Source organism: Aspergillus japonicus, assembly GCF_003184785.1.
Source record: "Aspergillus japonicus CBS 114.51 unplaced genomic scaffold BO86scaffold_11, whole genome shotgun sequence".
NCBI classification, from domain to species: Eukaryota; Fungi; Ascomycota; class Eurotiomycetes; order Eurotiales; family Aspergillaceae; genus Aspergillus; species Aspergillus japonicus.
In genome coordinates, this window is record NW_020291648.1 from 573,224 (window position 1) to 597,338 (window position 24,115).

At 52.8% G+C, this 24,115-nt stretch overlaps 11 protein-coding genes across 11 annotated transcripts; 4 read left to right on the top strand and 7 right to left on the bottom strand.

Moving 5' to 3' along the window:
- Positions 1 to 62: 62 nt before the first annotated feature.
- BO86DRAFT_387463 (DNA-directed RNA polymerase I subunit RPA43) lies at positions 63 to 1,882 on the top strand. Its single transcript, XM_025671597.1, has one exon. It carries the CDS (start codon positions 140 to 142, stop codon positions 1,571 to 1,573), a length of 1,434 nt encoding a protein of 477 aa, XP_025529907.1. The 5' UTR covers positions 63 to 139; the 3' UTR covers positions 1,574 to 1,882.
- A 388-nt stretch (positions 1,883 to 2,270) lies between these two features.
- On the bottom strand, positions 2,271 to 4,060 carry nfr1 (putative AIF-like mitochondrial oxidoreductase (Nfrl); the record flags this gene model as incomplete). The annotated part of the gene is made up of 3 exons (XM_025667766.1): positions 2,271 to 3,537; positions 3,596 to 3,785; positions 3,838 to 4,060. 3 exons carry the CDS (start codon positions 4,058 to 4,060, stop codon positions 2,271 to 2,273), a joined length of 1,680 nt encoding a protein of 559 aa, XP_025529908.1.
- A 1,271-nt stretch (positions 4,061 to 5,331) lies between these two features.
- On the bottom strand, positions 5,332 to 9,433 carry BO86DRAFT_408202 (uncharacterized protein; the record flags this gene model as incomplete). Its single annotated transcript, XM_025674329.1, has 3 exons — positions 8,778 to 9,433; positions 6,371 to 8,698; positions 5,332 to 6,313 (listed from the first exon to the last, which is right to left on the bottom strand). The coding sequence occupies exons 1-3, from the start codon at positions 9,137 to 9,139 to the stop codon at positions 5,332 to 5,334; spliced, it is 3,672 nt and encodes a 1,223-aa protein (XP_025529909.1). The 5' UTR covers positions 9,140 to 9,433.
- Positions 9,423 to 12,430, bottom strand: BO86DRAFT_387466 (arrestin (or S-antigen), N-terminal domain protein). The gene is made up of 5 exons (XM_025671598.1): positions 11,754 to 12,430; positions 11,532 to 11,645; positions 11,262 to 11,474; positions 10,619 to 11,191; positions 9,423 to 10,563 (listed from the first exon to the last, which is right to left on the bottom strand). Exons 1-5 carry the CDS (start codon positions 11,964 to 11,966, stop codon positions 9,889 to 9,891), a joined length of 1,788 nt encoding a protein of 595 aa, XP_025529910.1. The 5' UTR covers positions 11,967 to 12,430; the 3' UTR covers positions 9,423 to 9,888.
- Positions 12,431 to 12,623: 193 nt separating this feature from the next.
- On the bottom strand, positions 12,624 to 14,214 carry BO86DRAFT_308045 (triglyceride lipase; the record flags this gene model as incomplete). Its single annotated transcript, XM_025667757.1, has 8 exons — positions 12,624 to 12,649; positions 12,734 to 12,768; positions 12,861 to 13,097; positions 13,146 to 13,275; positions 13,331 to 13,369; positions 13,418 to 13,506; positions 13,699 to 13,939; positions 14,004 to 14,214. 8 exons carry the CDS (start codon positions 14,212 to 14,214, stop codon positions 12,624 to 12,626), a joined length of 1,008 nt encoding a protein of 335 aa, XP_025529911.1.
- A 280-nt stretch (positions 14,215 to 14,494) lies between these two features.
- BO86DRAFT_387470 (uncharacterized protein) lies at positions 14,495 to 15,535 on the bottom strand. The gene is made up of 7 exons (XM_025671599.1): positions 15,440 to 15,535; positions 15,341 to 15,379; positions 15,252 to 15,285; positions 15,180 to 15,188; positions 15,021 to 15,121; positions 14,623 to 14,931; positions 14,495 to 14,551 (listed from the first exon to the last, which is right to left on the bottom strand). The coding sequence occupies exons 1-6, from the start codon at positions 15,440 to 15,442 to the stop codon at positions 14,758 to 14,760; spliced, it is 360 nt and encodes a 119-aa protein (XP_025529912.1). The 5' UTR covers positions 15,443 to 15,535; the 3' UTR covers positions 14,495 to 14,551; positions 14,623 to 14,757.
- A 198-nt stretch (positions 15,536 to 15,733) lies between these two features.
- BO86DRAFT_297745 (protein PET117) lies at positions 15,734 to 16,060 on the top strand (the record flags this gene model as incomplete). Its single annotated transcript, XM_025667423.1, has 2 exons — positions 15,734 to 15,829; positions 15,896 to 16,060. Coding segments are annotated over 2 exons (261 nt in total), but the record flags the coding sequence as incomplete, so codon positions are not given.
- A 1,272-nt stretch (positions 16,061 to 17,332) lies between these two features.
- On the top strand, positions 17,333 to 19,502 carry BO86DRAFT_387472 (indoleamine 2,3-dioxygenase family protein). Its single transcript, XM_025671600.1, has 5 exons — positions 17,333 to 18,062; positions 18,118 to 18,428; positions 18,492 to 18,652; positions 18,714 to 19,016; positions 19,098 to 19,502. The coding sequence occupies exons 1-5, from the start codon at positions 17,572 to 17,574 to the stop codon at positions 19,323 to 19,325; spliced, it is 1,494 nt and encodes a 497-aa protein (XP_025529914.1). The 5' UTR covers positions 17,333 to 17,571; the 3' UTR covers positions 19,326 to 19,502.
- Positions 19,503 to 19,727: 225 nt separating this feature from the next.
- BO86DRAFT_387473 (NAD(P)-dependent alcohol dehydrogenase) lies at positions 19,728 to 21,133 on the top strand. The gene has a single exon (XM_025671601.1). It carries the CDS (start codon positions 19,892 to 19,894, stop codon positions 21,014 to 21,016), a length of 1,125 nt encoding a protein of 374 aa, XP_025529915.1. The 5' UTR covers positions 19,728 to 19,891; the 3' UTR covers positions 21,017 to 21,133.
- An 83-nt stretch (positions 21,134 to 21,216) lies between these two features.
- On the bottom strand, positions 21,217 to 22,754 carry BO86DRAFT_357938 (uncharacterized protein). The gene has a single exon (XM_025669721.1). It carries the CDS (start codon positions 22,635 to 22,637, stop codon positions 21,414 to 21,416), a length of 1,224 nt encoding a protein of 407 aa, XP_025529916.1. The 5' UTR covers positions 22,638 to 22,754; the 3' UTR covers positions 21,217 to 21,413.
- Positions 22,755 to 22,765: 11 nt separating this feature from the next.
- Positions 22,766 to 23,988, bottom strand: BO86DRAFT_387475 (uncharacterized protein). Its single transcript, XM_025671602.1, has one exon. The coding sequence runs from the start codon at positions 23,731 to 23,733 to the stop codon at positions 23,047 to 23,049; it is 687 nt and encodes a 228-aa protein (XP_025529917.1). The 5' UTR covers positions 23,734 to 23,988; the 3' UTR covers positions 22,766 to 23,046.
- Between the last annotated feature and the right edge of the window lie 127 nt (positions 23,989 to 24,115).

Below are 24,115 nucleotides of genomic sequence, written 5' to 3' on the forward strand. Positions count from 1 at the left end.
ATTCTCCCCGAACAGGAAAAACGGAGAGGGAGAAAAAAAAAAGGTAAAAAAAAAAAGTTCCTCGACATCGCAAAGTCCGTCCTCCGCACCTCTCCCCAGATTGCGACGCAGCGCATCCATTGCGCTTTCTACAGTCACAATGGCCGTCGACGCGATGGAGATTGACACACACATTGCCTCGCCGGCAGCGAATCGCTCGCCGGAGAAGGAGCGCAAGCGCAAGCACAAGGACACTTCGTCCCCATCGAAGAAGAAGCGCAAGCACACGATTACCGAAGAAGAAGCGACGCCGATGCCTATCCGCGAGAAGAAAAGCAGCAGCAGCAAGAAGTCAGCCACCAAGATTCAAAAGAAGTTCACGACTACACCTGCCGAAAGTTCCCCCTACACCCTCACCACCGCCACCCTCTACCTCCCACTGTCGCCCATCTCCATCTCCCCGACCCACGCGCAGGCCTCGCTGATGGCCGAGCACCTGTCCCCGCTGCTCCTGACCTACTACCCGCCGCTCGAGGGTATCGTGCTGGCCTACTCCAACGTCACGATCTCCAGCACGCCGCCCAACAGCCCGGAGTCCGCCGCGGCGGCCGCGGCCACCGAAGACCACCCGCAACCCCTCACCCTGGCGCGCACGGCCGGCGAATACGGCGTCCTCTACGTCTACCTCACGGCGACCTTCCTCGTCTTCCGCCCGCAGCGCGGTCAGCTCCTAGAGGGCTGGGTCAACGTACAATCGGAGGGGTTCCTCGGCGCCATCGCGCTGAACCTCTTCTCCGTGGGCATCGAACGGAAACGCCTCCCCTCCAACTGGAAGTGGATCCCTCCAGGCGACGAACACGAGGACGAAACCACCACCACAACTACCACCACCACAACTACCACAACCGCTAAGAGCACCCCTAATGACGAAACTAACCCATCCACCACCACCGCCTCAGATGACTCGGACTCCGACTCGTCAGAATCCGAAACCAAGCCCAAATTCGACCCGGAACTCGAACACTTCAGCCCCGTCACCCTCGCCTCCGACGCCAACCCCCTTAACCCCTCCAACTCGAACCCCGACATCTCCACCCACGACCCCACCCCCAAGGATGATGATGATGACGGGGTAGAGGGCTACTTCCAGTCCGTGTCGGGCCACCGCGTGCGCGGCACGATCAAGTTCCGCGTGGTCGACATCGACGTCATCCCGGGCTCGGAGCGGGACCGGGGGTTCATCAGCATCGAGGGCACGATGCTCAGTCCCGAGGAGGAGGCGCGGGTGCTGGAGGACGAGCGGAACGGGATCCTCTCCACCGGACTGGGCAGTAGCGGGAGTGGCATGGGCACTCCTCGCCGCCAGGTGAGCGTCGACGCGCCGCCCTCGGTCTCGTTCACCGTCCCGCTCAGCGCCGCGCCGGCGGATCGGGTCGATGAACTCCGGGACGTCGTCGACAATGCCCCAAAGGCCGAAGTCACTGCTACTCCCACAAAAACCAGCAACAGCAGCAGTAAGCCCAAGAAGGAGAAGAAGAGCAAGTCCTCCTCCTCCGGTAAAAAGGAGAAGAAGGAGAAGAAGTCCAAGGACTAGGTGACTCCCCAATGATTGTCATCCCGTTTACTTTGCCCTTCGCATGTGTGAGTGAGTTTGAGCGAGTGTGAGTGAGTGTATCTACGGGGGAGGTGCAGCATATTTCATGGTGGAAAAAAACGGAGTCGAGTTCTAAGCTCATATGCAAGCGCACCGCTTCCCGTTTTGGCTCCAACAGGCCAGAAACGGAATTATGTTGATAGTGTGGCGGTCTTTTTGTCTTCTGCTTTCTCTGTTCATCCTTATATACTTCATCTTGCTTGCCTCGATGCTCCTTTGCTGTATCTCTTGCCGGGCGTTAGATGGGTGAATCAAAATTACGTTTTTTCTGATCAGTTGGGAATCACTTGCTGCGGATCGTGTGTTGGGTGGTAGAAGACGAGGAGGAGCAGTGCAGGGTTGAAAGCCCGTCGGTAGGTTTCCCTAGTCATTGAGTAGATTTCAAATCTGAAATCCCCTTGATGGGGCCAAAATCGCAGGGGCAACCTAGGCATCTGGTTGTTTGAGAATGCCCTTTCATGCGCTCTACACAGTGATATATATCTCCGACGGGACGATTTTTCCGGCTTAACCCGATTTGCAAGGGTTCCAGCATATTTCGAAGATTGACTTTACTCAAGCTTCCTATCCCTCTTATCGTTTCTTTGCAAAAGAGCTGGTATTATTAGACTATTGACTAGAGTACTAGATTCAATCTTTAAATCCTCACTGAAGAAGGAACATCGACAGCCAAGACGTCCGCCCCACCCTGGATCTGCGACTTGGTCGGCATATTCTTCCGCCGCATCAACTCCGCACACTTCACCATGATCGGATCCATACCCATCGTCGCCACGGCCACTACCGTCTCTCCCTTGGTGTAGTAGGCCGCGAATTTTCCGTTCTCCGGCTCTCCGTGCAGGATCAAATCGTCCCACCCGTTCACTGTGCTACCGCAGTACCGCAGCTGAGCGCCCAGAGCACTCCAGAAGATCGGAATGAATGCCTTCGGCTTCAGGGACTGCAGCGACCCAGCTTTCAGGCTGTGAACGATGGCGCGGGCGACGCCACGACCAGCGTTCTGAGCTACATTCCAGTGCTCGATCCGGGTGTAGCTGCCGTTCTCCTGGTCAGCACCGGGTCCGTGGTATGGGTAGGTCGCGATGTCGCCAATGGCAAAGACGTCGTTGTTCAGACCCTTGACGGCGAAGTGCTCGTCCGTCTTGATAGATCCATCCTTCTCAAGAGTGATTGCTGGGTTGTCATTGAGGAAGTCGGTTGCGGGACGCACGCCAACACCGAGGATGACCAGATCGGCTTGCAGCTCGGTGCCATCATCGAGATGAACCGTCCCAACCTTGCTAGAATCAGAGCTCGACGGTGTCGCTTTAGAGACACCCACGTCCAGCTTGAACTTGACACCTGCTTTCTCCAGGTTCTTTTGGAATATGCAGCCAACCTGCTCGCCCATAACCCGCTCCATGGGGGCTTTCTCCATGCCGACGATGGTGACTTCGTTCTCTTTCGCGAGGCAGTTGCCTACCTCCATACCAATAAAAGAGCTGCCGATGACGACAACCTTTTTGTTCTTCTGCTCGCCCAGCGCCTGATGAATAGCCTGCACATCGGGAATGGTGCGAAGCACGAAGATGTTACCCAGATCCTTGAATCCCTCCAAGGGAAGCGTGCGCGGCACGCCTCCCGTAGCCAGGACTAGCTTGGTGTAGGGGTACGACTTGCCCGACTTGGTGGACACTGTCCTCTTTGCAAAATCGACACCAGTCACGTCATCGTGGGCGAATTCAATGGAGGCTTCCTTATACCACTCCTCGGGTCGCCACTGAATCTTCTGGGGGTCGGCGATCAACGCCTTGGACAGCTTGGTCCGATCGATGATGAGATTAGGTTCCCGAGTGATTACGGTCACGGCACCATTGTACTTCAATTCACGGATCGCCTGGACCACACCGAAGGTACCACTTCCACTGTTGTTCGCACTCTGCATTAGTATCTTGTCTTCGTACTCGCATTGGGATGACATACCCGCCAACGACGACCAGCCTCTCCGAGTCGGACGATTTACACTTCATTGCAGGATCCCGCTGAGCCGCTTTGATGTCGGACTCCTCTGCATTGATGTAAACGGCACCATTCTCTTCAAAGACTTCGAATTTCTTGAGGGCATTCGGGGCCGGAGCATCTTCGACATCACCAGTGACGACATTGAAGCAGGCTATGGGTGAAAATCAATAACGAGAGTCCAGACATTGGAGCCACGAGCTTACCTCCGTGCCATGGGCAAGTAATGCGACCCTCCGGGGCCACCACACCGAGTTTCAGGGGTGCACCGTAATGGGTACATTTGGGGGTCATAGCATGAACCTGGCCATCATGACGAACCAGGAGTACCTTGCCCTCTTCGATGCCTTCGACTTCACATTCAACCTTATCCAATTCCTTGACATCTGCGAAGGACGAGACGTTCTTGAGCTTGTATTGTTGGACCATCTTGGCAGGTCGAGTGGTCGAGAATGAGCGAAGAAGCTGAGGTGTTGAGGGAGAAGACGAGGAGCACAGGTGGGGATTAGCTGGAATAGTACGGGCAGAGGCTTCGGAAGGATGAGCACAGCAGTGGCAGCGACAGGAAGAGATGTTGCGGCAACCGCAGCGACAGGTTGTAGGACGATGAGAAGAAGGAGAAGGGGACGATGAGATAGTCAGATAACGGCGATGAGCAGGAGACGAAAGTTGGACTAGATTCGTATGGCGGAGGATGGAGAAGGAAGAGGAAGAAGAAAAGGAGGAGGAGGAGGGGATGGTGGAAGAACGAGCCACAAGGAGGGGAAAACGCATTGGGGGACGATGGATGGATTAATTGGAGGGGGAGGGGGATTAGGTTAGTAGTCAATTGGATGAATTGGATAGGTTACTTATTGTACTGTACCTACCTGTGACTTGAACAACAACAACAATAATATTAATAACAGTTAAAAAAAAAACAGGTTGATGCAGCATTGATGTATCTGTAACTGGCTTGTATTCTATAGTTAGTCAATATTATTCGACCAGGTCCAGATCGGATGATGGCGGAAGAATGATGAAATCCACGCCCGGCGAACAAGAAATCAAAAAAGAATCCGACGGATGAAGCTGAGGTGGGATGGAATTGGGAAGGAACGATCAAGGTCCATCCATCTACGGACAGCAGCGGGCATCCATCGTGCTTTCCCTTTTGGGAACCCCAGCTCGATGACGTCGCCAGCTATGCCCAACCCCTTCGCCAATCAGCTTCCAGACGTTGTCAGATTTCGGAGCTTCCCCACAGTGTGGTTGCCTGAGTGGGTGCCTGAGTGGGTGCCTGTGTGCCTCCAAGGTAAGGTTACCTCATACCTCATAGTTACACTCGCGCCCCCTGCGCCAGACAACTTGAGATGACGGATCAATCATTAGAATTGGTATCACCACCGATGTATGTAGTATGTATGTATGTATGTATGTATGTATGTATGTACATAGTTTAAAACAAAGGAAGAAGAAAACGAAATAGACTACATGTCGACGCCCATCATTCTACTCTTTCATTCCATTGTCATTCAAGCATGAACGCAGCACCCTCTGGCTCGTCTGCCTGTCTTTCGCATCACATCTTCGCTACCGGACTCTCGCCGTCTTCACTGCGGTGGGTTCGACTCCAAGCTCAATCCCTTCCGCGACTTCCCCCGCAGCCTGGCCAGCGACTGTCGGGTACGGCGTTGCGTGGGAGGTACGTGTTTCTGCACTCACCCAGGCCCTTGCGGCAGCCGCTGCGATCGGCCAAAGTCATGGTCACTGCCCCCGGGCGACACCGGGGGGCTGGACTGTGTCAGATCCACCACAATGGACTCAGATCCCGCGGGTTGAGGGGGGTTGGGTTGAGGCGCCACCGGTAGAATCATGCCATCAGGGACAACACTAATCAGGGATGATTCCTCCGTGTCCTTCCACTTCGAGCTCTTCTGCACGGACCGTTGGCCTGACGGTGGCGTGGAAGACGATCCCACCAAAGATTGGAGATCTAGTGTGGTATCACCCGCAGTAACCCCAGCGCCTTCTGATGGCTGCGACGAGAGTTCCTGCTTGCTTTCCTCTCGAGCCCTGTCGATCTCAAAGAACGGATTCGGGACCATGGAACTGGCCGACAAACTTGAGGACGGTCGGGTCTCGTCGCCCTGCGCTTGCTGGTTGGAAGGTGGAGTATCACTCCTCTCCCGCTTGGCGGGGAAATACCGGTTCATCAGCTGATTGAAGGACAACACACTGAGCGGGCTACTGATCATCTGGAGATCGTCATTAGACGCATCTGCGGCGTGACCGGGGGTGACACCGTCAGGGCGCTGTGGGGAGCCCAGAGAGTTGGGAGATTTCTTGTTAGAAGGCAGAAGCACGTCGGGTTGACGGTCAGCACCGCCATCGGGGGTTGGTTCGGCGTCGGCGATGAGGTTGGATGCCGAGTCCGAGGCCTTTTCCGAGCATCCGGTTGGGGGTGGGGACTGGAATCCGTGAAACTGGGGGGACAGAACGGGGCTGGAATCGCCTGCAAGACTCTTCGAGGAGTTTGTTGTCTCCTGGAGAATAGGCTTATTAGGTCCCGAGTCAGCCGGCTTATCTCCCGCATCGGGGGCTGGTCGCTGACCATCTTTGTCGCCATCGTGCGCGGCCGTGGCCTCAATTCGAGCCGGAGTGGTGATCTTCGGCGTGGTGGACTCCTCTGCTGCGTGGGAGCTTGGTCGGGTGAGCGTTTCCATACGCCAGAGGAGTGAAGGAAATTAATGTACTGACATGCTGGGTTTCTCAGCATCCCCAGTTCCTGCAGTGGGCGCAGCTCGGAGAAGCTTGGGTTCAATGAAGTCCGCGTAGGAAAGCTCTCGGAAGCCATCGTCCTCCGCCGCATCATCTTCAAGGCCAGGCATTTCGAATCCGGTGTAATATGGTTTATCGGTTTCCACCTCATCCGGGTCAACATCGGCGACTTGCCTTCTGTCACGCTTGGCGAGCCTGATCTTGAGGATGTTGTCCTCGTAAACATCATGTATCTCAGCCACCCGATACTCAGACACGGTAGGCTGCCAGTTTGTGGCTTTAGACAGGTCCAATTGCTTGAAAGCAATTATAGAGGCCCGCTGTAGGTGATCCTCAGAGAGATCTGGAAGGGTGAGGTGATTAGTGGGCAGTACAGGCAGATCCTCAGCTGACTCCTCAGCCTCATTTTCTGCTTGATGCTCCCCGTTAAGCTGCTCCGTGTCATCATAATTGAGCCGGTCATCTCCGTCAAAGTAACTATCCTCCCAATTTCCATATTCTTCCTCTCCCGCGTCGTAGACTTGAAGCTGTTGGCGCCGCTTCCTCTTCTTGCCCCAGCCTTTGCGTTGCCTGATGATATTGCTGACATCGTGATCCCAGCGCTGCTCAAATGGGAAAGGTGGCGCCGTCAGCTCAATATCGTCGTGGATACATTCGGTAGCTCTGATGGTCAACTTTTCCTCCCAGTTATGTTCCACATCACTTTCGTGCCCAACCTCTGTGTCTTGGCCTACGGACTTGCGAGGTGGAATATGGGTGATGTTTGCAGCAAGCTTCCTCCGCGTCGCATCTTCATCTTCCTTGTTGCGCGGAGCTCTCACTCCAAGAGAGCCAAACAGCATTCGCCGAGAGCTGGCAACATCCAAAGTACGCCTCTTAGATGAATCACTGTCTGTGTTACCATTCACAGAGATGTCCCTTGCAGAACGTGTCTTCCGCTTGTTCTCATCATGGGGCGGCACGCTCTCCTTCTCTGGGGTGACTGAAACGTCGACGCCGCCAGCAGCCAAATCCTGGAGCAGTTTCTGCCGCCTTGCTTCAAATTCTGCGCGTTCTTGCTCCTTCTTGTCGCCTCGGTTTTTAGAGTTGACTTCAGCTTTGGCTCCAGATTTGGTTTCGGGTTTGGGCTCAGGCTTGGTTTCGGGGATATAGTACTCGCATCCATGCACATCCTCCCATTCCCGTAGCGCCGCGAAATCAGCTTGCGCAGGTAAAGCACCAAGTTCCTTGAGCTTTGCCAATCGGCGACGCATCTTGTTACGTTGATTACTCTTTTTGGTCCGCAACGATCCTGCTCCAGGCGGAGCATTTTTGATGGGGGCTTCGACGCTAGTGTCTGAGTCGGAAACATCCTCATCCTCCGATTCCGATGCGCTTGAATCATCAGACTCCGAAGTGGACTCATCATCTGAATCATCAGACTCATTTGAATCATCTGAGTCATCTGAGTCCGATAGCGAATGACCTGACTCCGAAGACGAGTCTTCATCCGAGCTGGAGTCACTCACACCACTAGAGTCGGATGCGAGTGAGCTGCTGTCGCTGTCGTCTGAGACAGAGCCAGCCGAACTCACGGAGGGTGACTTCGCCTTGCTCACAGGTGTGCTTTCAGGCTTCAAGGCTTGCGATGCCGGCTTCTCATCCTCAAATAGGACCACCTTAGCATCCGCCCGTGACTCAGCTGGGGTTGAGGTACTTTGAGTAACCTTTGGTGCATCTCTCTTTGGTGTTATCGAGGGAGTCCTAGGCCCGGAGCGGAGAGCACGGGGCGCAGACTCAGTCTGTTGCTTGACTTGGTCTTCAAGTTTGGAGATGGGAGGGGCTTCCAAATCCTCCGCGAGAGCCTTCAACTCCTCCTCAAGTTCGCCCTCTCGGGTATCAGACATGTCAGAATCACTCTCTGATTCCTGGTCCACGGGGTGGCGGATTACTGTTCCGTCACCGTCATCCTCAGGCTCATGATAATCCTGGAAGTCATCCTGAAACGTAGTTCCATGCCCTTCCGCCTTTTTCCCTTCGGAATTACCACTGTTCCCGAGTGCATCAACTTCCACGTTGGAAAGAAGCCGCTTGGGTGGTTCCCAATCCGCATCATCATCATAGCGTACCCCGTAATCCCATCCTGCGATGGTAGTCCGTCGTTTCTTCCTAGGTGGAATCGTGATTGCAGGTCGAGATGAAGTAGGCCTTTTCAGGAAAGGCTTTCCGAAGGGAACGCCATCGATGAGGTGTTTGCCATCTCCGGAGATCTGATGGCGACCGGAAAGCCGCCTGGCCCGAAGATCTTCGATTTGTAGAGCACGGATTCTACCAGGTGAGGACGCTTCGGTTAGTGGCTCCCTAATTGAAATCATGAGAGGGTCAACATGGACGGAATGGCACATACAGGACCTCATCGCCGTCGCGCAATAGGCCGCCCACCTCCATAAAATGTAGGCACTCTGAGCCACCCACTTCAACCACATAATCTTCAAGACCCCACTGCCCACTGCACTCTTCGTCAAACTGTGCCGATTCTGTTTCCAACGGAATCACCTCGTTCACATCTTCCAGTAGTTGTGCGAATGTGTATCCACCACTCGAGTAGAGCGCATTAGGTAAACGCGTCGAAGTAATTGCAGACGCGGCAGCGGGAATCATGGGCGAGCCGTTCGACGCATTGGGACCGAATTGGGAGTGAGGAGACGTTGTCCAAAGAATGCGCGTCACGGGCAAGCCGTGACGCTGGATTGTTAAGTGGAGACGCATAATGGAATGTTTAGAAAATTCCGCTGCTACTTCCAAAGTAATGCGATCAAGGGCAGCTCATTAGTGTAAGACTTCGATGAGGCGGTTGAGTTGATTTAGATTCGATATGATTGCCGCAGCGCGTTGGTCGGTTGAGCAGTTTTGGGTCAGGAGCTCAATCGCTATTAACACTTTCGAGATAGAGGGCGGATCTCCAATCTATTCGGAAATCAAAGGACACTCAGAGAACGGTATGCGCAGGAGAAAAGGACATATTATTGAGAAGAGAAAACAGTCATGATGAGATGTTGAGAGTGCAGCGCGGAAACCGACGAAAAGCACGGGGAAGGAAAGCCCGAACGACGACTCGACCGATGCAGTGCCAAAGCTTCTGTTTCCCGCTAAGCCTCTTTGGTCCGCATGTAGGCGGGCCAATTCGCACCACCAAACAGTACCAACACTGGCCTTACAAATTTGTATTTTTGAGTCTCTTGTACAGAATCCACATCTATGCTTGTAAAGGACAGGGGGTATTTCCATTGTATAGCTTCCAATGTATAGCAGGTAGTATATGTTTGTTGCACGTTCAGAGAACTGGCACCAAAGAAGCTGCAAACAGAATGTAATCGCTCAGTATTAAAGATACGTAGTGGACTGAATTCGTCCTGCGAGCTCGAAGGTTATTTCCGAAGAGCCAGGAATGACTCCGGGGTCGATTGAAGAGACATGATAACATGATACTCTTATTGGGAGCATAGCCACACTGGACGTCAGACATCCCGATTTGGACTACGAGGAACTGGCTTCCGATTAGGTACTCCCAGGTTCATGGTGCGGTGCTCTGGTCGGAGTGGTCTGTGATCGGCCTGGCTGCTAAATATCTGGGGTTGATTGTCCGCTGTTGCCTGGTATTGCGGAGGGCTTTCCTCTGGAGGAATTGCCTTGTGTATTTTGAGTACGCTTTGTTGGCGGGAAACAAGAGAGACGGGTGATCCGGACCGGGACTCTGGGGGGGTTGAAGGCAGCATATCGAGGGTTTCCGCAGAGGAATTGGCCCCCTCGTTGCCGTACAGTGTCGATGCCTCAGGTGCCTTTCCAACTGGAGATCTTGCATCAGCGCCAGACTCAAACGATCTTTCGGAGGAGGCGCTTGGTGGGTTATACTCTCTACGAGGGCCATCAATTGGGCTGAGAGTATCAGCCATCGCGTCTTCGTAGCTCGGAGGTGCATCGTCGTAGCCATCTTCTGGGTTGTTAGGCGCGGGTGGCCGGGCAGGCCGAGGAGGCATCGGTGGAGGCAGACCATCACCTGCAGGTCGGGTTGAGGTGGACACAGTCGGCTTAACATTCCCATTCGCAGCTATAGCTTCCAAGAGTGCTTGTGGAGGTGCAATGCCAGAGAAGACCTTGACGGCCATGCGCAATGGAAGTACGATAAGCTGAGGCTACTAGCAGTGAGCAGTCATTTCGAAGAATTAAGGGCCGAGGCAGACAACATACTTTCATGTTTCCCACTGATCCATGTGTGAGACCTATACGAACTTCAAGTTCGTAGGTTCTGGAGACATTGCATGTTTCAAATGATGGAGCTACAGTGCTGGGGAGCGGTATGCGGTTCCACATGTTAGCATCCAAGGTCCATTCGGTCTCAGCAGGATCTCCCCCTCTCCCTAGAGGTATGGCCATATTGCTGCAGCTCAACATGACCCAGGTGCCACTCTCTGTCCGCTTGAGGTCATGGGCGAGGATGTGTGTATATGAAATTAGTTCAACTTGTAACATCTGCAAGAAGATGGTTTCGTATGACTCGGACAATTTCTTGACAATGATTCGCATCGGTATAGGTTCATTACAGGTGAGTATCGAAGGGTTGGGTAATCTCAAATCTGCGGACACACGAGGGCCGTTACTGGCGCTTTCCCGGAGGGAACTGCTTGACATTTTCTGGAAAAGACCTTTTTTCTTGGAGACGGGAGGGAGATCCGAAAATTGATGTTGGCGTCTGGCGTAAGTCTCTTCGCTTGGATTCCCTGTTCGCGGGGGCTCGATTGGTAGGAAATTCAGGTTGGTGATCTTACAGCGGCCGTTAGTCTCATGCATTTGAGATAAGAAGAGGCCACAGCGGACAAGAGGGAGAACATACCCCTCTGATATTCTCTTTGTAGAATTGTGGACGGATGACCGTGGCTTTCACGTAGTACTTGATATCGGCCATTCCGGGAAACCCACTGAGAGATGGTGGAAGCGTCTTCTTCACATGGCGATGAGTATCCTTCGCCACCTCCACCTTGAGGCCGGTGATGTTGAGGTTGGTGAGCATGCTATTTTGGAAATTGCAAGCATTGTTGAACGGGAACTAGGATCTGAAATCAGTCTACGTCGAAAATGGTGAAGGAAACAATTACGCGATTACCTTGAACTTGAACGGGTACTCGTAGCTCCCTTTGGCGAACGTATAGACCCTTTCGGGGGTCTTCGAGTTGAAAACTTCGGGGGTGGGGAAGACGGTAGCAACCTTATACAGGAGCTGCAAGGGTTTTTAGTAACAGCTTGAATAGGGAGGGGCATTCCGCCGAGTCCTTGCCAGTGAGTGATTTACAAGGTGTAAGTGTTGGGAGACTGTGGACTAACGCACCTTGTGAACCTCGATCTCTGTCCGCTTTTTGTCCGACTGCTCATGATGCGGATATCGCGGGCCTGCAAGACGTGTACGACTCTCGCCCTCAAGCTTCACTTGTATCCCTCCTATAGCAGCTTCGGAGGGTAGAGTGAGCACCACTTTCCCAACGAGAACGTCGAGGTTAGTGAAGTGCTTGTGAGGCCGGTCCAGGTGGATTGTTACGGACATGGCGAACCGTGCGTAAGCCGTAAATGTACGGATGAGGAGGATGACCGGCACCTGAGACGCAACAATCACTCTTCAAGACCTGATTTATGATTGACGCAAAGTATATAGAAGGAGGAGCAAATGCCAGTTCAACTGGCTGCATATACGTCTGGGTAATCAAAATATCGCAGGCGAAGAGATAATAATGGACAAAGGGAGGAGGGGAATGGGGAAGAAAAAGAAGCACGGGAGTTCGGCAGAACTTACAGTAACTTACAGGGAGGGAATGACGTTAAGGCCAGGGGAAGCAGAACTGCTCCCGTGGGGTCGACGAGGAATTGTTCTCACAGGGCTGGCTGGCTGCCCGAGTCTGGATGCGCCGAGCCGAGTGCGGTCGACTCAGCCACTCCGCCCAGTCCGACTGGCTGCACCGCCACCTTTGTTGGTCTTCTCTCTGCCAATCGAACACGAGTCTACGATCTGTCATGGACGGCACTGCACGTCATAATAAGTAGGGAGTTATTGAATTCCACCCTTACATGTGTAGAATCTAAAGTAGTGGCTTCAATGGGTATCGCCGGGAATAAGCTGCTGTCAAACCACCGAATGAAAAGAACTAGCCCAAGGCACTCTAGGCACCAAGATTCCAGATAAGAGGTTAGGTACTGCACCGCGCCATTAGAGACCTTCCTTCGCAAGCATGTCTAGAATATCAATCTCATTAGCCAGACTCTCCGGAATGGTTGGACAAGTTGGGTGTGGCGTGACGCCAGGGTCCTTGCTCGTACCTGCAATATCCAGATAAAACGCAATTGCGTTGAACCTACGCAGAGTATCAGCCGACGTCCAGCAGCAGAAGAACAAGCAAAGCAAAAGAAAAAGACCATCTTCGCATCGCGAACTCATCCAACATACCTTGACCTGTTGCCCGTGATTTCGCCGGCCAACCATTTTAAACGGTTGGTCCAGTTGATCAGGTCCAGGTGGCTCACCCCTTCTAGGGTGCCCTTGTAGCCCCCTTCTCCTCCCCACTTGCTGCTCGCAACGCTGACAAGCCCGTCATTGTACCCCTCGACCTGCTGCAAGAGGCGATGCGACAGGCGGAAGACAGACCAGAAGCTTGGCTGCATCGATGCTCCATAGGACAGATAGCTGCAAGAACTCAGTCTCCCGGCACCACTCACAGGACAGACCACCTACCGAACGCCCTCCACATCTGGAGTAGTAGGATTGAAGGTGTTTTGCATGTAATCGCGGGACAGTTGAGCGAATGCCCCTGATTCTATTCCTAGTCTTTCAAGCGCATAGTACAATTGAGCCAAGCGGTCATCTGTGAGTCATGAGTTTCAGCTTCGTCTTCTTTAGGGGCAGTCATTTTGACATACCGCCAATCTGCTTGAGCACATAATCTGCAACTGCCGAACCTGTCAAGCTGGTTTAGTAAGATGATTACTTTGCTATGCCATACATACCTCGGTGGGGCGTGGCTATAGTAGTCAAAGACTTGACTTTAAACTCCGTTGGTCTAAGATGTGTGATCATATATCGTGAATCAAGGCCTCTTCGTCGTCAGTCAGGATGTGACCGTAACGGACATTAGATGCATTCAAATCGCCTACCCCTTTACAGAAGTGTAAACGGAGAGCTCCGATGACGGTGAATGAGGCAATCAGGCTTACCATGCTATGACTGTTCAATATTAGACATTTGATACCAAAGAAACAGAGTCAATCTTGGAAGGTAGAGAACCCACGCGATGATGTTCACTTCCTTGCCACGTGCTCCGGCAACGATGTCTTTTGCCAATTCTTCGGCGCGCATTTCAATGGACGCTGATGGAGGTACTGTTGCAGTGATGACCTGGACTCCCTTCATCGAGAGTGCATCCTCAATCCCACGCCAGTATTGAACACCGGGGAGATAAGGACCGGCAAGGCGAAGCGTGTCAAATCCAAGAAGTCCATGCGCAAGCACGACAGGGTGCTTCGGGGCATCTGGTGAATATCAGGTCAAATTAAGCACGCTGACAAGCCTATCAGGATATGCCATGCAACCCACCATATTGATCTCTGATAGCAGCATACTCATCTCTGATTACCTTGCCCAGGTCTTCCAAGCGTGGTTCAAGAACATCGGACGCTGTATGCGCGGAGGAACGGAACCCGCGTGAGCTGGAACAGCACCTCGAATTGTCATAATGGAAGACAGTCCTCTTGTGGCGAAAGAATAGACTTCTTACTGTACGCAATTGAGCGACAGCAGATCTCATTTTGTTTATGCCCTGCGTGCTCTTCATGCGAATGAAGCTAGGAGGTAAAGCGACAGTATACAAACCAGCATCACGGGCGGCCTCGCGCCGAGGAGGAACTTATGACGCAACAGATGCCTATTCGGGGTTTTCCATGCCTGAGGCAGCATTAACAGTCCTGATCATACTATGTACCTTGGTATGAGTGTTGAATGATTAACATGTATTGGAAAATCCCTTGGAGCTGTTTCAATACTCCTTGTAATAACTTCTTGATATTAAAAATGGGATAAATTCTGTCTAATACCTCCTGCGCCCTCCGCAGATGTCGGGTGGAAAGCAAAGGAGTCTCATAAAGGTAAGGGGTATCACGCATGCACCAAGCGGGCATCCCCACACTGAGGAAGGACATTGACACCCCTTCACTAGCTGCAGAGAAACTAGAACGGGCGCACTCCGTACATATGGGTGGTTGTATGATCAAACAGCTAAATAATATTCACAGGCTGGAAGCAAAGAACCCAAAATTGATGAACTCTCACGGTGCTGCAGGAAACAACAGATCTATGCCTTGACCACAATTTTCTCCGAAGCCTCGGGCTTCACGTCGATGAGTGCATGGATGAGATCCTCCACGACCTTGCTACCCTTCTCGCTTCCGGCATCCTTGATCTCCTGGAGCTTGACTTCTGCCTCTTTGTTCGCATCCTCCTCAGCCTTCTTGTACCCGCTCGAGTGCTAGAACAGACACGAAAGCGTTAGCTCGTTTGTTGAACAGTGATTGCGAGCTATCCCTGATCGAGAAGCCACCGTAATGCTGTAAATACCTCAGCCTCGAACTTCTTGAACTCGTCCTCCTTCTGCTTGCGGTACTCTTCGATCTCCTTCTGAGCCTCAGCCTTTGCGTCCCTTATCCGCTTGGTACGGTCTGAACAGAACGTGTCAATGAGGGATCCGTTAACATTGGTGAGGGGCCGGGACAGTACATTCTCTAGCTGTAAGAAGCGACACGTCAGCATACAGTGATGATATACGGTAGTAGTTTAGATGGGCTCTACCTTGCTGGACAATCTTCTGGGCCTCTCTCTCGGCCTAAGATTTGATGTCAATTGTATGCCTTCGTAGGAGCAGCGTCAGAATAACCTACATCGAGGAGGGTCTGAATGCCTGCGGAGTTCTGAGCGGACTATTGGGGACAGCGTTAGCGCCTCTTCCTTCAGGGACGGACTCGACTCCTAGCACACACCATCTTTCAAGTAAGCCCTCTGGGACGTCAGAGTATGTTCGAAGGGATATAACTTGAGTTGAAGGCGATATCTTGATAAGGTGGAGTTGTGGAGCTTGTGATAGTACGCTGTCCGATCTCCCCGACGCCACGCATGACCCCCGTGGGCGGTCGGAGGTTCTGCCACGAAACACCGCCATCGTCGATTATCGCCGACACGAGACTGGGATCATGATTGACTTAGCCTCTTGGACAAGAGAGTCGCTACTTTTTCTTTTGCGACGTCTCTAATCATTCAATACATCAACAGCTGACATGTCTCGGGCTTCCAAATTGACATTGGCCGCCACTGGCCTAGGCACAGCCGGCATTGTCTATTTTGTGCACTGGGCACAGGAGCAAGAGAAGGCGGTCCGTTAATGCTTTGACACTTATTTGCCCAAATGGATACTGACTTCTCAATGACTCGGCCTCTAGTCAATGCACAAAGCGGTTGAACTTGACATGGAAAAGCAGCGCGTCCGGCAGGAACGACAAGCTGACTTCGAGATGCAAAAGGCTCTCGAAGAGGAATATCGGAAACTGCAAAAAGTCTCACCAAGCTTAGACGAATATAGTGGAACGCAAAGAAGTCAGGGACAAGGACAAGGATCCTGAGGCAACTCTTCGTCTACTGGTCTGACGGCGTGTGCTGTGAAGGCTCAGGTGTTGGTATGTCTTTGTGCCAGTTACAGAAGAAATCATCTCTAATCAACACCTCAGTCATGACTTCCAACCTCAACAGAAGGGCAGTTTTTCGGTTATAAAATATACCCATGTACAATAGACAAAGAACATACACTCCAATCTTTACGAAGACATACGCCGATGAGTAGATTTATGGGCACTCTAAATGACAATCTCACGCTACTATGTGACTAGCATGTTACTAGATGATTTACATAGCACCGATGTCAATGGAGGACGTGAATGAGTGATGAATTCGACTACGTAATGCTATCTGAGCAGAAGTATCAACATGGGCGCGGCGGACGGTGAGCAGAATGGTCAACGAGGCCGTTGAGCCGTAGTCGAATGTGATGTGACCTTATGCGACAGACGGAAGCACGGATGACTTTGTGGTAATGTTCGTGGAATGACAGTACGTTATGTAGATGTATGATATGTCCAAGCACCAACTATAGTCCTTATCAGTCCTTGAAATTGAACCCATTTTTGCTCGGGTTGGCAGTTCTTCCGAGTTGCCCGATAAGTCGACAGATAGGCGGCTGATATAAAGGAGGCCGGCTATCAGCGGAGGCCGGCTCAATTCCGGCCTCATGCAACTACGAAAAGCTAATCTGTCAAAATCCGGCTGACGTGACCAATAGCGGCGAGGATTACATGACTTGAGCCTTGGCAATTGGTGAAGTATAGTCAAGGTCATGATGTAGGTGACTGTGAGTTTGGGACACCACGTCCATCAAACCGGCAAATCTGAGCGAGACTTGTGTAAAACATAGTCAGATATATGCTAGAAGTAGCCAGTAGCAATGCATCAGTTCTCGCGCACCAGCCACAGCTGAGTATAGGCAGCCAAACACATTGGTATACAATACTGGAAAGGGAATAGCGTGTCCTCGTGATCCCAGCGTGCCCTGATCTGCCAAGAGTTAGTATAAAGTCGTCGAGCAGGCGTTAGCAGCGATGGATTGATCTGAGGGAGGGTTCATGGGCATGGGAACTCGTGAAAATAGCCATATAATGCTTCAGAGATGTCCAGAGCCAGTACTACCTTGTTATCATGATTGAGACTGAGGTCTCCACGCAGTTTCCCTACCTGTTTCGTAATGGCGCTGTCGAGGCCGGAATTGATACCGGCCTCAAAGCATTATAAGAATCGCCTGCAATCCCGCCCAATTTCCAGGCACAAGAATTCTGAGTTCATTATCTAGAGAGCAAGCTTTTTAACTTAACTTCCTGATTTTCCTTCTTTCCCATTCACCTGATCCCCTGATTCAATTCACCTGGCCTCCTGTTCTCCTTCTTTCTTTTCTCCTTCTTCTAGTTCCTCTTATTCCTCTTACTCAAGGCCTTAGACTCTCTCGTATCCTCTCACATCTCAGCGTCTCATCATACCTCTATTCATTCCCTTATCTAGAGATAATTGCACCATGTCTCCTTCTAGAGTTCCCCTCCCGAACAGTACCTTGGATCGCTTCCCTCATATCCATGATGATCCTTCCACCCTTCCTCGGTCCTTGGACCCCTTCACTATCACTACCTCTACCGGGTTCTTGCCCTTTCTTGTCTCCCCCACTAAGCTGCCTTCTGTCTTCCAACCTTTGATGTCACTGCTCGAGCGTCTCCCTGCCGTTAAGGAGGATGGTACTCCAGGTCTCCTTGCGACATATGAGCTAGGGCCGGCTGTTCTGGCCGAGCTTCCTGACCTGACCGAGGAGATTGACAAGCTGGTCACACCTGATGGTGCACCGGATCTCTATATGATCACCGCTGCATTCCGTGATTACTCTTTCCTCGCCTCGTCGTATCTTCTCGAGCCATGCTGGGAGAACTGGTGTAAGAACCCCGACCAGGGCTATGGACTCGGACGGGATGTTTTGCCCAAGTCTGTGGCTCGTCCAATGTATCATTGTGCCAAGATGTGAGTCTACGCTTAATCTATTGAGCTTTGGCCGTTTTAACTAAAATGATGTCAGCCTCGACATTCCTCCTTTCATGTCCTACGCAGCTGCATACTCACTCTTCAACTACACCCTCGCAGACCCCTCCAAAGGCCTGGAATATTCCAACTTGCGTCTTGTCCGCGCGTTTGAGAAGGGTCTGGACCCCAAGAGCTCCGAAGCCGGCTTTATCTTGACCCACGTGGACATGGTGAAAGAATCCAATGGTCTTATTAGTGGAGCACTTAAGGTGGTCGACAATGTCGAGCAGGGTGATCGCTCGGTGGTCAACGATGGATTTAGAGAGATTCTCGCGTCCATGGAGAAGATCGAAGCCTCGATGGAAGGTAAGCGCTTCCCGTTCCCTCCTGTTGCTCAAAGATTCCTCCTTACTAACAACCCGCATCTAGACATGTGGGCCAACTCCAAGCCCCAGGACTACCTCTCATTCCGTGTCTTCATCTTCGGAATCACCTCTCAATCCATGTTCCCGAACGGTGTCATCTACGATGGAGTTCTTGACAACCAGCCCCTCTTCTTCCGCGGCGAGAGCGGTGCGAACGACAGCATGGTAAGTTTTCGTCTCAAGTCTACCCCTTCTAGATGCAAACCTAACCATCCACAACAAACAGATCCCTCTCCTCGACCACCTCTGCCAGATCCCCATGCCCTCCACTCCGCTCACCAAGATCCTGCACGAGTTCCGTGCCTACCGCCCTCTACCCCACCGTGAATTCCTCGCCTACATGAATTCCAAATCCGAAGAAGTCGGCACTCGCAACTTTGCCGTCCAGGACACCGAGACCACCATCCTCTTCCTCAAAACTCTGAACCACGTTCGGAGCTTCCGCTGGAGACACTGGCTGTTTGCCCGAGAGTATATCATCCGTCGAACTCCACACCCTACTGCTACCGGTGGTAGTCCCATCGTCACGGTAAGTTGCTCTCCACAACCCCGAGGGTAAACTTTCACCTCGTGAGATAGATACTAAACATGCTTCTGGGCCGATACGCAGTGGCTTCCCAACCAGTTATCCGGTGTGATGGACCTGATGATCTCGATCTATGATACCTACCTTGCGCCGCAGAAGGATGGGCCCGGGGCTGTCGGGCCGGATGGTCAGACCGGGTATGCTGCCGAGGCATATATGAAGCAGGTCGAGCCGATGATGGAGATGGTGAGGGACCAGAGGGAGAAGTTGGCCAAGGAGGTGGAGAAATGGTGTAAGGAGAGAGGGGTTTGAAGAGAAGGTGGTAGGATCAGTGGTTATACCCTGAATTGATATTTCTTGGCCACTTCCAAAGTAAATATTCTCCACGTTGGCTCTGAGCTTAGTACTGGAATTCTTGGCTCAGGATTAGTACGAGAGACAGACAGCGAGATTCTTCATCTCAGATTGAATCGGAAAGATTAATTTGAACGGCAGCGATCACGTAAGCCTAGACTTCAGAAGACAATTGACCTCTTGCGGTATATTCCAGGCTTAATGAGTAGCAGGTCTCTTCTCTAGATACTGTGAGTATGGCAATATCAATATCGATGGTAGAGTTGTCGCGAAGGAGTGTGGGGTGGAAGAACCTCGGCACTCTCGGCCCCTCCGCTCTTTTGCCCCATCGGGAATCCGCTTCATCTCCGCATTTCGTCCCTCAGCGGCGTGATCCTACTTTCCTCCCAAGAGAAAATCCAAAAAGAGGAAGACTGCGTTGCTTTTCCTCGTGTTTGAATTCTTCTTTCATTTCCTGCGCAGAACCCACCTCCCAGGAAGATTCCTCCAAGTACACCCCGCGTCTCTGACCAACCTCTCTCGAAATGCCCCCGCAACCCGACCAATTCCACGGCTGGGTCTCGCATTCGCCCACCGAGCCCCTCGCCTTCACGACCTTCACAGCCAAACCATTCGACCCCACCGACCTCGAGATCCAGGTCACCCACTGCGGGATCTGCGGCACCGATGTGCACACGCTCCGCTCCGGCTGGGGACCGTCCGACTACCCGTGCGTCGTCGGGCACGAGATCGTCGGCCTCATCACGCGCCTGGGCGCCTCGGTGCCGTCCCTGCCGGCCCCATACTCGGCCTTCCAGCTCGGCGACCGCGTGGGCGTGGGCGCCCAGATCCTGGCCTGCCTAGGCGCCGACTGCGACGCCTGCAGCACGGGCCAAGAGAACTACTGCCCGCGGATCACCGGCACGTACAACGACCGCTTCTGGGACGCGGGCTTCCAGCAGAAGACCGCCGTCAAGACCATGGGCGGGTTCGCGCGCACCTGGCGCGGGCCGGCCCAGTTCGTGTTCAAGATCCCCGACGGGCTGTCCTCGGCGCATGCGGCGCCGTTGCTCTGCGCCGGGGCGACCGTCTTCACGCCGCTGCGGAAGTACGGCGCGGGAGCCGGGAAGCGCGTCGGCGTCGTGGGCATCGGCGGCCTGGGCCACCTGGGGCTGCTGTTTGCGAAGGCCATGGGCTGCGACCGGGTGGTCGCGATCTCGCGGTCCGCGGCCAAGAGGAAGGATGCGGTTGAGGGGCTCGGGGCCGATGGGTTCATCGCCACGGGCGAGGAGGAGGGCTGGGCTAAGAAGTACGAGCGGACGCTGGACCTCATTATCTGTACGGTGGACGGGGACGATATGCCGCTGGCGCGATATCTGAGGCTGCTGCGCGTCGGCGGCACGTTCGTCCAGGTGGGCGCCCCCGAGAAACCACTGCCTCAGTTGCCGGCCTGGTCATTCATTCAGAAGGGCATCAAGCTGGCGGGGTCGAATATCGGGTCGCGCGAGGATATCCGGGCGATGCTGGAGTTGGCGGCGCAGAAGAACGTGTTGCCCTGGATCGAGAAACGGCCGATGGAAGAGGTGAATGTCGCGTTGAGAGACATGGATGCGGGCAGAGCGAGGTACAGGTATGTGTTGGAGAATGGAGAGCCGGACAGTAAATTGTAGAAGGTAGAGATAGACAGGCCAGTAGATACTAGGTAGACCAGGGCTGCCGCCCAATGTGGATATGAATACGAGCTAAACGAAGTTACCGAAATAGAAGCAGCAAAGAACTGATTTGGGCGAAGAGCGCTTCGTCTCTCTGAGCACTCAATACTGACCAAAAAGTCACATTGGTTCCTATTCAGAGATTTAGGAATCTAGTAGCACTTCCGTAGCTGTCAAAACCCATGGGGGTTTTACCGATCCTTCTGAGGTTCCATTTGTGGATTGAAGAAGTAAGAAGTACTACTAGTACTATGTACGCACACCAACTAGATTGGATGATGCCCCACGAGGTAGAAGAGAGGTTTAAATATTCAAGGCCCTGGCCAATCGCTCGTGTCAATTGCTAAGTTCCTCGCTAATCAATCGCTCGGTGGGCATTATCCCCCAAGGTCCCTATCATGGGTTGATCGAGCAACGGTCGCCATTGGTCGTCCAAAACCTGCCAAATGGCCTTGAGGACCCGGATACCCCAATCATCCACAAACCAGATATCCCGAAGCCGATGAAGGATTGCGCAGTAATACGCCACAATGACAAGCGCCAGTGGCTGATGTTCCTGTAGCAGTTGTACGAATTCGGCCTTGAGCCTAATCGCCCATCTGCAGGCCTGTCTTACAGAGGTCACACCTTGATGAGCTGCCGCCATCAAGTCTGCCAGGTTCTCAATTGTATGCTCGTAGGTGATGGAGTCATGAGCCGGATCCTGGCTTTTGCAGAAATGGTTCACCTCGTGCAGTCGGTCCAAAGCGGACCGCTCATCATCAGGAAGCACATCATCGTAGTCATCCAATTGGAAGAGGGCCCCCCAATCACTACCTCGTATCGTCGACGTCGCCTCGTTCAGAATCTGCTGTACGCCGCGCGTCAATGTAAATACCTGCAGGATGCCATTGATACACGCCCACGGATCGTCCGTTCCGGGGGCATGGGAGGGATGCAGAAAGCCAAAAGTGTAGACCACGACAACGCTGGCAAATGCGAACATGGCTTTGGCATTCGATGCGTTGATGTCGCTCAACTGCTCGCGAAAGAAGGCCAGAGCCTGGTTCTCATGCGCGACGGCAATGCTCACGTAGGCCGCGCGTTTGACTTCATCTCTCGTCCGCGCGAGATGGATCGCCGACAATGCCAACAAGCCGTGCATGAGAAAGGGGTGGGATAAAGCCTCCTCAGGAACACGAGCCTGCCAGATCGCATCGGTTTTCGCGTGCCGGGAAAGTGCCTTGTAGGTTGAATTGCACCAGTGCATCATCAACTCTAGGTCGCTTAGGTTGAGACGAGCGACTGATTGAGGCTCGTCGTCGCCGTTTAATTTCCCCAGAATGCGGAGCGAATTGGCGGTCGTGGAAAAGGTGGATTCGGACTCCCGCGGCCCTTCAGAGCCTGACTTGTTCGGCGGAGGACGAGGCTGTGACTCGTCGTTGGTCCAGAGTAGTGAAGTCGCAGAGTCATACCTGCACGACGCCATGCGTTTCGAGCAATTTGAGCAGACCGGCCGCAGCTCGTCGCATTTCACTCGTCGTTGCTTACATTCGAGGCAGCCGTGCCGGGACTTGCGATGAGGGCGTCGGAGTGCCATTTCCGTTGGCCACGCCTGACTCCTGGGGAGATTAGGAATAAGTCATATGGCGAGAGTGACTGAGTGAGTGCAGGCTTGACTAAGGATTGCATCTGTCTCTCATCTGAAGAGTCCCAGTTTCACGCCGTCGGGAAAGTATTTCTTGTCAAGCCCCGCTGGAGAAGCCATTCTGTACCACATTATGTCATCAACCGCAAGTTTACCAGTTAACAGTCCAATCAATTTCCCAACGAGCTACAGTTTCTCTACTACAAGTTCATGCATACCAAAATGAGATGGTGGCGATTTCCCTAATGTGAAGAAGCTTGAAAATGATCCCAGAATCTCAGACCAGTGTTTTTAAAGAGATAACCTAAGATGACCCCTTTCACCCTCCAACGGGGGCCGACCACCTCCACCTCCACTCAACTCATGCTCCAGTGGTAGTGCTGTTCTGTCGACGTCGTCTCGCTTTCTCATACAAGGAAAGGACTGTCGCAAGGACCATGAGATCGAACTGTTGGCCATAATCCACATAGAGCTGGAGCATGCCACTTTCTTTGTATGAAGCCACATTGCTCATGAACATCGCCAGAATGTTGCCGCTCTGTTCGTCAACTAGCTTGTAATTGCGATTGCTGAGCCTAGTCCAAGTGTGACCCTCGAGGCCGACATGGTGTGTCCGTTTCCACAGGAAAGATTGCCTCCGTGGCCCACTGGCCGTATGGACTTCCATCTCCCAGCGATATTTGCTGTGGCTTTTGCTTCGGCCGGTAAGATCCTCCCACACCATCTCACTCGGAGCTTGAGGATCTCCTAAGCCAATGTGAATACCTCGTGAGAAATGTTGGAACTTGGCGACTGCCACGACCGGACCGGAGTCATCCATCCCAGCATGGAAAGTGAGGTCCGGCTTCTTTGGTCGAAACTCGGACACGCGAACCCTGTAGAGCTGTTGATCGTCTCCAAGTTTTACGTTGTAATGATGCCGCCATGCTGTGTTGGAGATCTTGTAGCGACGGATGATAGTATCATCATTTGGTAGCTTAGCATCCACCAAGCCAGGGTCAAACTCGGTGGACGCATCGGAGTGGAATGAAGGTGCATAAGAAGCCATAGTGCGGTGATACTGGGAAACTCATAGTGCGAAGGATTGCATTTCAAGAGGGCAACCGGAGCCCAGGATCTTTATACTTGGTGCGCGTCAGATGCTTTGGGCGTAAGTTTCCACCACGCGCCAATAATGGAAAGCATCTCAGGGTCTCCCAAAGTTGGTCTGACAAGGTGTGGATGCTCAGGGTCCGGGCTGTGCATTTCAAATATGCTATTGAGACCGTTGATTGGGACACGGCTGGATTTCACAGCCTTGAAGATAGAAGATCGTCATGGCCGAATACGAGTCGTCCAACTTGGGAATAGTCGATCAAAAAGACTCGACACCTGAGGCATGAATATCACATGACACTCACCTTTTGGCCTCACCGCCCTTGCCGGCGCGT